Source organism: Drosophila mauritiana, chromosome X (assembly GCF_004382145.1).
Source record: "Drosophila mauritiana strain mau12 chromosome X, ASM438214v1, whole genome shotgun sequence".
NCBI lineage: Eukaryota > Metazoa > Arthropoda > Insecta > Diptera > Drosophilidae > Drosophila > Drosophila mauritiana.
In genome coordinates this window covers 9,243,978-9,256,630 of record NC_046672.1, presented here as the reverse complement: position 1 = coordinate 9,256,630, position 12,653 = coordinate 9,243,978, and the positions used below count along the sequence as shown (strand labels likewise).

At 40.0% G+C, this 12,653-nt stretch overlaps 1 protein-coding gene across 4 annotated transcripts in view; it reads left to right on the top strand.

Annotated features, from left to right (window-relative positions):
* LOC117146862 (low-density lipoprotein receptor-related protein 2) overlaps positions 1 to 12,653 on the top strand; it is a 139,789-nt gene that overhangs the window by 18,306 nt on the left and 108,830 nt on the right. For 2 of the 4 annotated variants that reach the window (XM_033313444.1, XM_033313443.1), the window contains exon 2: positions 8,492 to 9,130. In XM_033313444.1, coding sequence (XP_033169335.1) covers positions 8,719 to 9,130 — 412 coding nt within the window. In that variant the 5' untranslated portion in view covers positions 8,492 to 8,718. Of the gene's footprint in view, positions 1 to 7,915; positions 9,131 to 12,653 lie in introns of all 4 variants that reach the window. The other 2 variants (XM_033313442.1, XM_033313440.1) reach the window with 1 other exon arrangement.

The window sequence follows — 12,653 nt, the reverse complement described above, 5'->3', positions numbered from 1 at the left end:
TCGAATCGAAACGATTCGGAGACTCTCCAACAGTGGTTTCGAATCCAATTTTTTTAAAAGTATTAAATTTATTTCAGAACATGTGTGGCTTATTGGGGAAATTCGAGATTTTGTCTGCAGAGTGAAACATTTTATTTGAATTATTAGAGATTTATCAAGTGAGATACTTTCGCTAAAGTGGCTCTTTCAATTGTGATTTATGGGCGACAATTTATTAAGTGGTATCAGAACAACATACTCGAAATTTCCCACAATAACATCTGATGTTTTATTTAGAAATAGGAAAGGGAACACATGTTTCTGGTATAGATATGGCGATACAAATATTATTCGTTATTTGATTTATTTATGCTGAGCTATCAGATGTAATTCAATAATTATTATCGGAGCATTAAATTTAATGGCACTATAACTATATATGACTATAAATTCAATTATAGTTAGAAATCTTTAAAATTATTAATGGGCTTAGAAATGTTTATCTTATTAAGACATATAAATAGATACAATAGTGCAGTTAAGTGAGGTGTTATAATGCATTTCATTTTGATTACTTTCAATAATTTTGCCCCACTATTTTGCTTGGCAGCGAAAAACCTTTTCCCCCGATTCCAAGCGACATCTATCAGATATAAACTCACATCTTCAGTTGAGTTCTTTGCTTCAGCTTTTCTGTTTTTTGTTTAGAGTTTGACTTGACTTTAGATGCCATCCATGGTCAGCTAAGCAATAGATCGTCATCTCTGCTCCTTGAAAATTCCCCCGATTCAATCAGTTGGCTCCCCTTTTGCTACCCATCTTTTTTTTTTGCTTTTCTGCAACATTTTTATTATTGAAAATTGTTATTTTGCCAGCGAGTGGGAAGCGGCGGAGAAGTTGAAATTGAAATTGGGCGCAGCTGGCTGGAACTGTAACTGCTCCTCCCCATTTTGGCTTGGGTTTTCCATTGCCTCTATTTTTTTGTTCCACCTTTTTCCTCGATTTTTTTTGCAGACTCCACTGTAGCATATTTCCGCCTTGGCTACTGTCTATCTTCATTGGGAGTTTTTAGGGTGTGTCGCCTGTGTCGCACCTCTACAAATCCCAAGAACAACAAGCGTGTGTGGGGCAGGGGGGGTTTTGGGGCTCGGAAAAATCTGGTGAAAATCAGGAAAATGTACAACAACATTCGACACTTCAGATGGGCGCCGGCTGTCAAGTCAAGTCATCTTGACTCCAAGTCAAGTCCATTTCATTCCATCACTCTCGACTGCAGTTGGGTTTTCTGTGTGCCTATCTATTGGCTTCAGCTTTGGCTTTGGTTTTGGCTTTGGCTTTGGCCGGGGCTATATGGCAATGGCTTTCACTTTGAGCGCAGATTTTTTTCCCATTTTCCGCTCACTAATTTTTCCGGATGCAGCTCGTCGTCCCTCTGTCGCTCCCTCAATTTTCCATTAGTATCGTCGTCGACTCTGGAGGCCCGCATCAATGCAACTTCCTTTAAAAAAAAAAAAAAATTAGAGAGGTCGAAATTGACCTTTGTCTAGCGCCAAAATAGGGCTGCACTTGCAGAAAATTTGAGGTTAAAAAACTACTGATGAAACTCACTTTATTCAGAATATTATTTTCGAATTTCAAAGTAATATTATTATTATATTATTCACTTTAATATATTTTATAATTTGTATGCTTTCTTAATGCGGGCTAGTTGAAAGTAATTTTTTTCACTGTAATCACTTCGCCGCCCCTGAATATCTTTTTGTCATTTTGCCATTCCATTTGAACATTAATTATGCTAGTTGGTGCGTAAATTTCCGCTTCAGTTTTTGGAAAATAAGACCGAACGGAAAATGGAATAAAACTATCCCACCCACACCCGTTATTTGTAAGTCTTTTGATGTTTTTTTTTTTATTTCTATTGTTGGGTGGTTAAATAAATCTTTAAATGACAGTTGAGCTATTATTCCCATTATTATTATTATTGGCACTAATCTGGTCGTTGTTTGGCATGATTTGGCTCCTTTAACCGATTGCTGATTGTGATTAATGGCATCGGATTTTGAATTGTGGATAGTGGGGCTCGAACTACAGATTTCGATGTGGTTCGCTGGACTCGGACTCTCTCCACTCGACCCTCGAGGGCTTCGGATCTATTATTCGTTTGGTTTTAATTTATGGCGAGACATCACATATGTGGGATATAGGGTTTATATAGCATCGATACCGATGCCGTGTGAAAACAAAAGCGAAACTCTATAGCTTAAGGCTGGAAAGCCATTTAATGCCAGACACCAGCGTTGTGCTGTCACTCACTCAGTCCGCCAGTCAGTCAGTCAGGCAGTCAGTCAGTGAGTCACTCATTCATTCAGTCAGTCAGACAGTCAGTTGGTGGGCAAAAGTTCAAAGGGCATAAGCACCTCAGCGGATTCCCCACTCCAGTATTTTCACCAACAAATTGAGTGCACAGAAAAGGGATAATCGTGCCGAAAAGCCCCGAAAGGTTTTCCACCATCTCAACCAAAAGCCAACCCCCGCACCCTCCCTCCAATAAAGAAAAAAAAAGAACAGAGGAAATCTTGGATTTCTGTTACGAATTTTTCGCTTTTCGTTTGCCAGTGCTCAAAGGCGAGTTAAATGCAGAGTCTATTCGAAGAATTTTGGTGTTTGTACAACCGAAAAGAAAGTAAAACACCCGGAAACAGACAGGCACAAGAATGGATAGTAAACTATAGACCATTAAAGTACCCTTGGCTAACAGTTAAAAACTAAGTGAAAGTTATTAAAAAAAGCCCTATATATTTAACATGATATTTCAAAACTGAAAAATGTTTTAAAACTAATTGTTATTATTTGTTTTAAACGCTACACTATACATATACCCTTTGGATTGTAGGGAACCATATAAATATCAGTTGGATATATAACTGCTTGTGTGTGGCAAGCGAAAAATGGCAATGTCCAAAAGTGGCAAAAGGGATTTTTTGGCTGGCTGTTGGCAGTTCCCCTTCGTCACTACGCTTTTCCTTTTGCCATTCTTTTTTTTTTTTGCCAATCTGCCCCTGGGCCCGAAAATTGAAATCGAAGCCGTAAAGCAGCGGCAAAGGGATCGGAATTGGGATCGGGGTGCCTGGAAAACGAGCTCAGCCCAAACACCAAGGAAATACAATAAAAATATTTACCAGTGTCCTCGTTGCGCAGGTGAGGCGATGCGGTGGTGCAAGTGAAAGGGGTTAAGAGAGGGGCTAACTGGGGTTAAGCTAAGGGTAGTGGTTGTGGGGAGGGGAGGGGAGGGGAAACTCTACTTGAATGGCCAACGAAAAAACAACGTAATAAATAAATGAAAATGACGAGGGCAATTGATTTATGTTGCCGTTGCATAACTTTTATGCAGCACTGTGTGCGAATGGAGCCAAGGAATTAGATTTATTTCGGGCTCGCTCCCTATCCTTTCAAGCTGAATTACCTTAATGTTATCAGCAAAAATACTTTACTGCAGGCAAATGGTTTATCCGAGTAAAATATTTTATTCGATGTTTGATATAAAATATTGGATGTTCTGACTTTATCAAATTAGTGCCTGCATTGAGCTGATTTTTCATGGGTTCAAATATATATAGTTATAAGCTACTACTATTTTTGCTGTTTTATTTGCGATTGACTCTTCCGCTCGTTTTCTGCCGCGTTGACCAAAAACTTTTGACCAACTGCAAGCGCAGCTAGAAAAATTGCGAGCCAATTACACACATATGGCTAAATGCAGATATATATACATACATATAAACTTCACCCATTAACACAGTTTTCACTCGGATATTTAACCCAAATACTAGAAACCCAGAGAGACAGAAAGCATAAGACTGAAGACGAAAGAATGAGGAAAAGCCAAAGAATGAAACAGCAAAAGTCGTCACAACATTAAGAAAAACGAATGAGCCGAAGAAGAACTTCTTGGAGCTTGCAAAAAAAATAAAATAAAAGAAAACAAAATATCTGTCTTAAAAGAAGACCAGGTAAAGAAGATCCCAAAGGGGGTGAAAAAAGGGGCTGATTCAAGTAAAATGCGGCGCCGCAAAGTCACTTTACCTGTTTTATTACACTGTGAAAAAATGCTGAATAATATTTTAAGGTTGTATAAGTCATATGCGTGCATAAGCACATTTTTAGGGCTTGAAATAAGTACTATAAGTACTATTATTATATGAAAGAAAATATATTAATGTTTAATTAACATTAAACTAGTTTCTTTATTTGTTTGATAAATACGAATATTGAAAATTATTAAATACATATTTTCCTTGCACATTTGTTATCTTCAATTTTCTACGAAATTCTTGGAATTTTTGTACTCTGCATATCCAGAACGTCTCTCAACTTCCCTGACACCTTTTTATCTCCTATCGGTGCATGCAAAAAGGTTGGAAACCCATTGAATTTTTACCCCCGATTTGTCAAAAGCAGAGCCAACTAAAAAATAAAAGAAAAAGCCCGCTTTTCATACATAGTCCCCTGTTTTTCCACCATTCGCAAATCGCAAATCTCGCAATGAAAGCATATCAAAGCCAGAACACACGAAACAATGATGAATCAAGGTGAGAACCGGGCGGTAAAAAAAAAATAAAAAAACGAGAAGATGGAAAAATGGGGCGGTGGAAAATTGCTGACTAGTTGCTGCCCAGCTGGAGGAAAACTCAATGCTCGACGAGATCGGGGGGTCAGGAGCTGAGTCTTGTGACGTATCAACCTCCATCAACATTTAGTTGACAATGGCAGGAGGTCAAAGAAAAGCAGGGAAAAAAGCTACAAATTTGGGGAATGGGAAATTGGTCGGTTTTTTTTTTATTTCCAATTGAATATGTATTTCAATTTATGTGCGGCATACAAAAGAGAAGGAAAATGTTTTGCCTTTGAGCGTTGGGAAATAAAAGCAAAAGCTTTATAAAAAAAAATAACAAATGTGGGTAGTGTTTGAAATTTTATTCATGTGCATTTTTCAAGTTTAATTGTTTATCTGGGCGAGTGCAAAAATATTTTTGCGTATGAAAGTTATTCAAAGAGAAAATATTTACTATCGGATATATTTTGTATTTATAAAATAATACGAAATATTAAATTCCACAATGTTTTTTTTTGCTGTGATGAAATTTTTTCAATTTTTTTCAATTACTGCACGTTCTTGATTACTTCTTAAGTAACCCGAAGAATTCATTCATTTTACTTCGTTCAATTCTCGTTGCGAAAAGCTTTTCCTTTTTCGCCCTGACTCCCTCAATTTGTCATTTATTTTCCACTTTATTCCCCCTCCTATAAATACCTTTCGTTAATGTAAAACAAAATTTAAATATTTCAATTGGGATTCCCTTGTTGTTTATGGCATTATTTTTATTTATTATTGGCTCGTCTGTGTGGCCGCCTCTCCTTTTCGATTGTTGTAAATTTTTATTTATATTTATATTGTGTTTTCATTTTCATTTTTTTTTGTCTGGTTTTTCTTATCATATTTCACATTCCTGACATAATGCGCACCTGATGCCCAAAACCGCGTGTGGCCAATTGGCCCAAAACATTTTGCGGTGCCGTCTTTGGATATCTTATGCCACCCATCCTTCGCCTTTCCATTTCCCTCCTTCATTCCCGTCTCTTTTTTTTTCTGATTTTCCCTGAGAGCTTTTCAGCGCGAACATTAGCGGGATTCTGGTGTTTCTTCTGAGCGGAGGGTAGAGTGCAATAAATCCAGATCCGAAATGATTTTCTGGGGGGTTACTGGGCTTAGAGATGGTCGCGTGATTGGATCGTTAGGCCCAGGTCCCCCTTACCCCCTGCCCATTTCAATTTCAAGTTATGACGGTGTCCTAGTAGTACCCATTACCCTCCTCCCCCCCTGCTTTTCTCATTTTCCTACCCACCCCACCCAACGCGACTCGCTTCTGCGGCCATTTTTGAAAATGGCTTTGGCAATTTCTTGACTGCCGCCGCGTAATGAAAACGGACAGGTGTGCACGGCCTGGCCAAAAAGAAAAAAATGCCACAAAACCGAAAAACCACCCAATCCCACTCCCATCTCCGCCCCCTCGCTCCACACTCCATCAATATGCCCCACCTTCCATCAACACACAACGCTCCCTGCGGCTGCGACTGCTGCTGATTCGCGTAACTTTTCATTTGCGCAGCGAAATGTCGCAGATGACGATGGGCCATGGGCTAAATACTGATACTGATGTCGATGATAGGCAGCCGCCCCTCCACCCAACCACCCAACTACCGCCCACTGTCCACCGCCCATCGGCAATGTTGGATTTTCTCTGAAAAATTTTCCATGCATTTCCCCCATTGACTTGCAGAAAGCAGAAAAGGCGATGTGCAAGTGATTTTTCGATGGAGCCGTGAGTTGAATTGGAAATAGAAATGTTTCTCGGTTTTCTAGATTTTCACGAACAACTACGGTTTCATAACAACAAATTAAGATACAATTATAGTTTAGGTATAGTTAGGTATAATTAAATAAATTATTAAAATGGCTTATATATAAATATAGTATTTAATTCCATTAAAATATTTAGTTGCATTGTTTCGCTTTCAAGCCTTGCGAACTGTAGTAAAAGGTTATAAAAGAAAAAGTATTTATTTAACCAATTTAACTCATTTAAAAATACCTTTATGTACATATTTTTCCGCCTTATTAAAATTTCCCGGAGTTGTTGACAATTTATATAATGTTTTCCTTCCTTTTCTTTTCTGCTGTTCGAGTGCATTTCATCTTTGACCCCAACTTTTGCGCTGTGTTTTTGCATTGGATTTTCCTCTTTTGTTTTCCCATTTTCTCTGTGCCATTTTCTCATTTCGCTTTTTTGCAAAAATATTTTTTTTTTTCGTTTTTCCTTTTCCTTTTTTTTTTTTTTGCAATTTTGTGCGCCTAAGCTTGGCGTGCGTGAGCTTTTGTGTGTGAAAACAGGTTTCACTGATTTTCAATTTCAATTGTCTAATACTAGCAGGGCATCTGTGTGTGTGTGCGTGTGTACTGCTTTTTTTGTGCCATTTTTATTTGCGCACATTAGCAATTTCTTTTGTTGACTCGTTGGCATCGTCGGGCCTACTACTCGCTCTGACCTAACCGCATGAGCCACCCACCAACCACCACCCACTTATTGTTATTGTGTCTGCCAAACCGCCCACCGCCCACTGCCCACCGCCCACCGCCCACCGCCCACCGCCCACCACCGCCTTGTTCGGTTTCCTGAGACGATGTGCGTGATTTTCCACTTGTGTGTGCAGCCATCTCCGATCTGCCAACTCCCCGAAACCAAAACTGAGCCGAATCCACCCATATTTATGATCTCAGCCAGCTATTGTGTTTGATTGTTGCTCATGTTTTTTTTTTTATAATACATTTCATATCCATGTACTTCGCATCCACGTTTTCCAGCTCACTTTTTTTCTCTGCCTGTATCTCTGGGCATCATATTTTTCTTCGCTTTCGCTTCGTCAAGCAATTCATTTGTGCTTTAATTTAATGTAATCTGCTCAATGTTCTATTTTCTTACTCGTTTCCACGCCGCTTTCTTCCTCTTTCGCTTTCGATGCGGTAATGCCACTTGATTCCAAGTCGGAGTCTTCAAATCGCACTAAAAGATAATGGTCGGTGGTATGTAGATGTATTACTGCAAAAGAAATTGCATAATAATTTTTAAAATAAAGTATTAGAACATTTGTATAATCGCCATAGAAGTGTCTAGGAAATCGGAATAGTCAACACTTTTATTACATTACGAAAAGTTTTTTTTTAAATATATTTTTATTCAAAGCATTCCCCTTAAAACTATTGCTATTGCAAATTCTTGATTAACAACTTTCCACAAACTAATCGCACTGCACTTAATAATTGGAAAATAGTCTGGATCAACATTGTGCTAACTTTTCGCCCACAATTTTCTCCTTGCAGGATTGCAGTGCAAAAACCGAACGAGCTCAGTGAAAAACTCCGAGGGATATGCAATTTCCTTACCAAACGAAAGAGCCAACAACAACAAGCGACAAGATGCCATCTCCGTCTCCCTCACACCATATTAATTTTTATTTTTCAAGTGTCTGAAGTACAACAATCGACAAAATACAAAAAAAAAAAAAACCGAAGAAAAATTGTATAAAAGTAAATACGAAAAAGAAAATCGCGGGGAAAAGGAGAAAAGTTTAAAGACGCCGAAGGCAAAAGTTCACATAAAGCAGCCGAAAAAAGTTTTTCAATTATTGTAAAAAGTGTTAAAAAGATAGGGCCAAACGCCAGCAAGTGAGCGAGAGAGAGAGACGAGGCTAGAGTGCGAGCGAGGCAGCCAGCAATTATCTTTCATAAGCAAAAAAGTTTAGCAGGCAAAAGAGCAAACGGAATAAGACAAGCGGGCCAAAACGAGGGGGGAGTTAAATTTAATTAATTGCTCTCTCAAGTGCCCCCGGCCACGCCCCCTAATAATAAATTAGAAATATTAAACGCGTTAATTTTCCGCTTATTTCATTAAAGCAGCCCATCAAAAGAAAAAAATAAATATCCCAAAAAGTAAAACGCAACAAAGCCAGAGGAGCGGGCAACCCTAAAAAGACAGAAGTGCGGTGGGCAGAGAAGAGGTCACCGGAGGGTCACCAAAAACCGAAACGAACAAAACCCAAATCCGAATCGAGGATTCCCACAAAAACCGAACAAGCAAAGGAGAAAGGAGCGGAGCAGCAAGCGAAGCGCCCGACGAACCAAAAATGAATCCGACGCCCGTGGGCATTGGATTCGGATTTGGTCGCAAGCCGCCCAGCAAGGCCAGAATGCGTTCTCGCTGGCGACCACCATCAGCGACAGCCCTGCTGACCCCTGACCCCGCCGACGGCGACAGCCACACGGCCGCCGATCCGCTGCAGGTCACTGAGGCAGCCCCTTCGGGCCCACCATCATCTTCATCATCCTCGCCCATCGGCGACCGCCATTCACAGCACCACAGCAGCAGCGCCATCGATCGGAGGCTGCAGCAGCACCACCAACCACCGCAGCAACACCGCCAGCGCGGCCAGTTGACAACCCTGGCGGTGCTGCTACTGGCCCTTGTGGCCATCAGCAACCTGGAAACCCTGCTCGCCGTGCGCACCGAAGGACCGCGCAACCGCCATGGATCTCCAGGTGAGTCGAGCTGTCTTAAAATTCCCAAAAATTCCCACAAATATTGCTGTAAATATTACTTGAATTTAAAAGCTAAGCTAGAAAATTGACTGTGGAAATTTATTCAGCAGGCAGTTGCAGCTCAGTTGTTATCTCAATTAAGTTTTCTCTACTGCCATTTATTATGTTTAAATACTTAATAACGTCACGTGGCTTTAATTTATAATTCCAAGCATTTGACCATTCCATTCTTAAATCGCCGATGAAAATGTCATTGATCCCCATGCATTCCTTCTTCAGGAATTTCCCGGCATGTTTGACTTATAAATTGGGGGGACTTTGTGACTTTTTCCGCCTCCCCGCGCCCCCCTCTCAAACTGCCGCAGCCTGTGGAAATTGTATTTCCTTAATATGCTGCTGCCTCCATATATTGATTAGCACTTCACACCAGCAAATTAATGCACAAAGCGGTCTGTTTGTGTGTGCGTGTGCGGCGGTAACTGCTCGTGTCACTTGAAAATCTTGCCCGCAGCATGACCAACATTTCGACCCACACCCACACCGCCACCCTCCCCACCCTCGATTCCCAAACGAAAATTATGAATGCCACAAGGCGGGCGGTGGTGGGATTGGTTGTGGGGTGAATCCCGACAAGACAATCGAAAGAAATCAGAGTCAGCCCGCAAAGCCAAACCAAATGTATACAAAAAGATTCCGCTGGGCTGCGCGAAACAAAAAATTAAGAAAATTACAAAAATCGTTACACACCGAAAACAAAAGCCAGACAACAACGAAAATAAAAAGTAGAGTTTAAGTAAAAAAAAAATGAGGAAAAATAAAACAAGCGGGGAGTGAGAGCAAAAGCAAATCCCTTACCACATTCCCCGCAAAATTTTCGCGGCCAGTCTTATGGTGCAAAAGTGCGCCAAGTCGGTGGCTTTTGCTTTCTCATTTTGGCGGATGAATTACAGGGTATCGGATAAGGGAATTATTTCATTTAAGTTCCGGAAAATAGATAAATCGAGTAACGAGTTTTATTTGCCCTTTAGAGCTTAGAACTAGGGTCGTAAAAATGGTTAATACATCATTTGAATTTATGTTTTTGAATAACAATGCAAAGTGACTGGAAATAAGTTTATAGGCAAATAAATCGAGTGACGAGTGTGAGTGCCTCTCTAGACTTGAAGAATTCTCATTGTAAAATGACTAATATTTTATACGATTCGATTTAGCTGGAAATATATTATTTTGCAACAATTTATGCAAAACTGGTAACAGGTCACAACAGTCAGATAATTTATTAACATTTTTATTGGCCCTTTCTACTAATATTTGTATTATTCCGCTTAACAATGTATTTAAAGCTGTCGCTATAAAAATCAAACGGCATTAGCCCTTTTCAAAGCCTATTAAAAGTAGGCTCTATAAAATGCCAATTACTTTCAACCCGTTCTTATATTTAAGCACAGGGTATTTCCCATTCGTTACGACGCCTTTTAGCACTTGTCTATAGTTGTCATTGCTGTTGTTGTTTCTAGTGCTGCCAGAAATTATGAATCAGGAAGTCTTAATAAGCGCAATTTTAAGTCGTTAGTCACACAAAGTAGAAAAAATGCTGGAAGCTCTCGAGCCACGTCTTTGCCATTGCTCTGAATTCTTATATTCTTACATTTTTTTCTCCTTCGTGTGTTTTCAACGCTCTCACACGAACGAACACACTCACATCGCACTATTAGCGCCTGTATATATATGTATGTATATATATATATATTTATTTATATAGGGGGATGCCATACTTTATATATGGGGGCGGTCATTTTGCAGTCGTTTTTGTTGCTGTGTTCCTGTGTTGCCGTTGATTTTAATTAAGTGAAACGTTTTAATGTGCGCCACAGATTTTCAGATTTTCTGCCCTTGATGCAGGCTGTTCTGGAATGGGAATGGGAATGAGAATGAGAATGAGAATGAGAACGAGAATGGACTTTCATGGGCAAACTACTACTACGAGTGTTCACTGTGTGTGTAGAAGCGAAGAGCCGAGAAGGAAGAGAAATGTGTAAACAGTAAATGTCAAGACAAGCGATCAAATTGCTTATTAAAGCAAATGAAAAATGAGCTGGAAAATGAGTTGTGAAAGTGATGATAAGGGCGGACTTGGGGGTGTGTGATAACGTTGATAAATGTCCAAGCAAGCGCTATTTTAAGCCTAACTGTGATGTTACTTTGAAGCGGAAAAACGCATAAGCCCACGGAATTAAGCAAATGTCAAACAATTCACAAGATAATCCGTTTAAAAGAAACAAAACATTTTTCAACGCTTTTCGGCCGCCTGCCTGCCTGTCAGCCAGTTGTCAGTTTTATGCTTTATGATTTGCTTGCTAGCCAAATCGATTATTGTGGCATAAGCTTTTAAATACATGAATATTACATGGCCAGCGCGAGCGGCGGTCACTTTAAATGTTATTAAAAAATATTTGGAATTCTATGATAATAATACAATGAAATATATATATATATATTTTTATATTTACTGAATAAGGAGGTCCAAGTTCAATTCGTATGACGGATATGACGAACCCGTTCTCGTTTCTTTCACTTTTCTCAATTTGTGTCTTCTGCTCCGATAAAGCTGAGATTCCCTCGCTCGTTCGCTATATATCCAAACTTATATGTATGGTATACATCAAAGATATATCACTGGGAGAGCCAACAATTGCAATACAAAGTCATTTAATGCAATTTGCTGATTGCGCTTGATGTTGCTGCTGCAGTTGCTGTTGCAGTTGCTGCTGCTGCTGCTGATGTTGCTGCTACAGTTGCTGTTGCTGATGTTGTTGCTCGTGTCGTTCTTGTTGCTGATGTACCTTTTGACATTTGAGCAGCGCTGCTTTCTGCTGACAATGCAACTCTCCCACACTGTGACGCACACTTCCGTGTACCCCGAGATTCCCCCAAAAATCGCCTGCAGTTGCCATTCAAAGAGCAAAAGCCAAAGGCTGAAGAAATGGCTTTAATGGCATTTAATAAACATGGCACAAACAACATTTGCCTCAGCATTCCGGAGAGGGGGGGTTGCCAGGCGGGAGGTCTTTTGCAAAAGAAGGGGCTTCATAATAGCCGACAACCGGATTCAAATTCCAGTTTCAATATGACGCCGATGTTGCTGCTGCTGCTGCTGTTGTTGATGAGCCAGCGAGAGAATGCCGCATTTTGAAGGAGTCGCTTGCCCCATCATCATAATCATCGTAATCAGCCCCATGATCAGCCCCATCCTCACCATCATCGCCATCGCCATCGCCATCATCATCATCATTATGATTATGCATTATCATTATCGCGAATGTGCTAGTTACAGAGTGACACCCATTTCAATGCAATGAAATGCAATGCAACGCGCTGCAAGCCAAAGGCAATGCAGTTGACAACGTTGATACCCTGTAATTTGGGCTCGCTAAGAATTTGGTTAGGGTTGCCGATATCTTTGATTGCGATGCATCAACTTGAAATAATTTACATAATTTTTTAAGCACCGAAATTGAGTGCA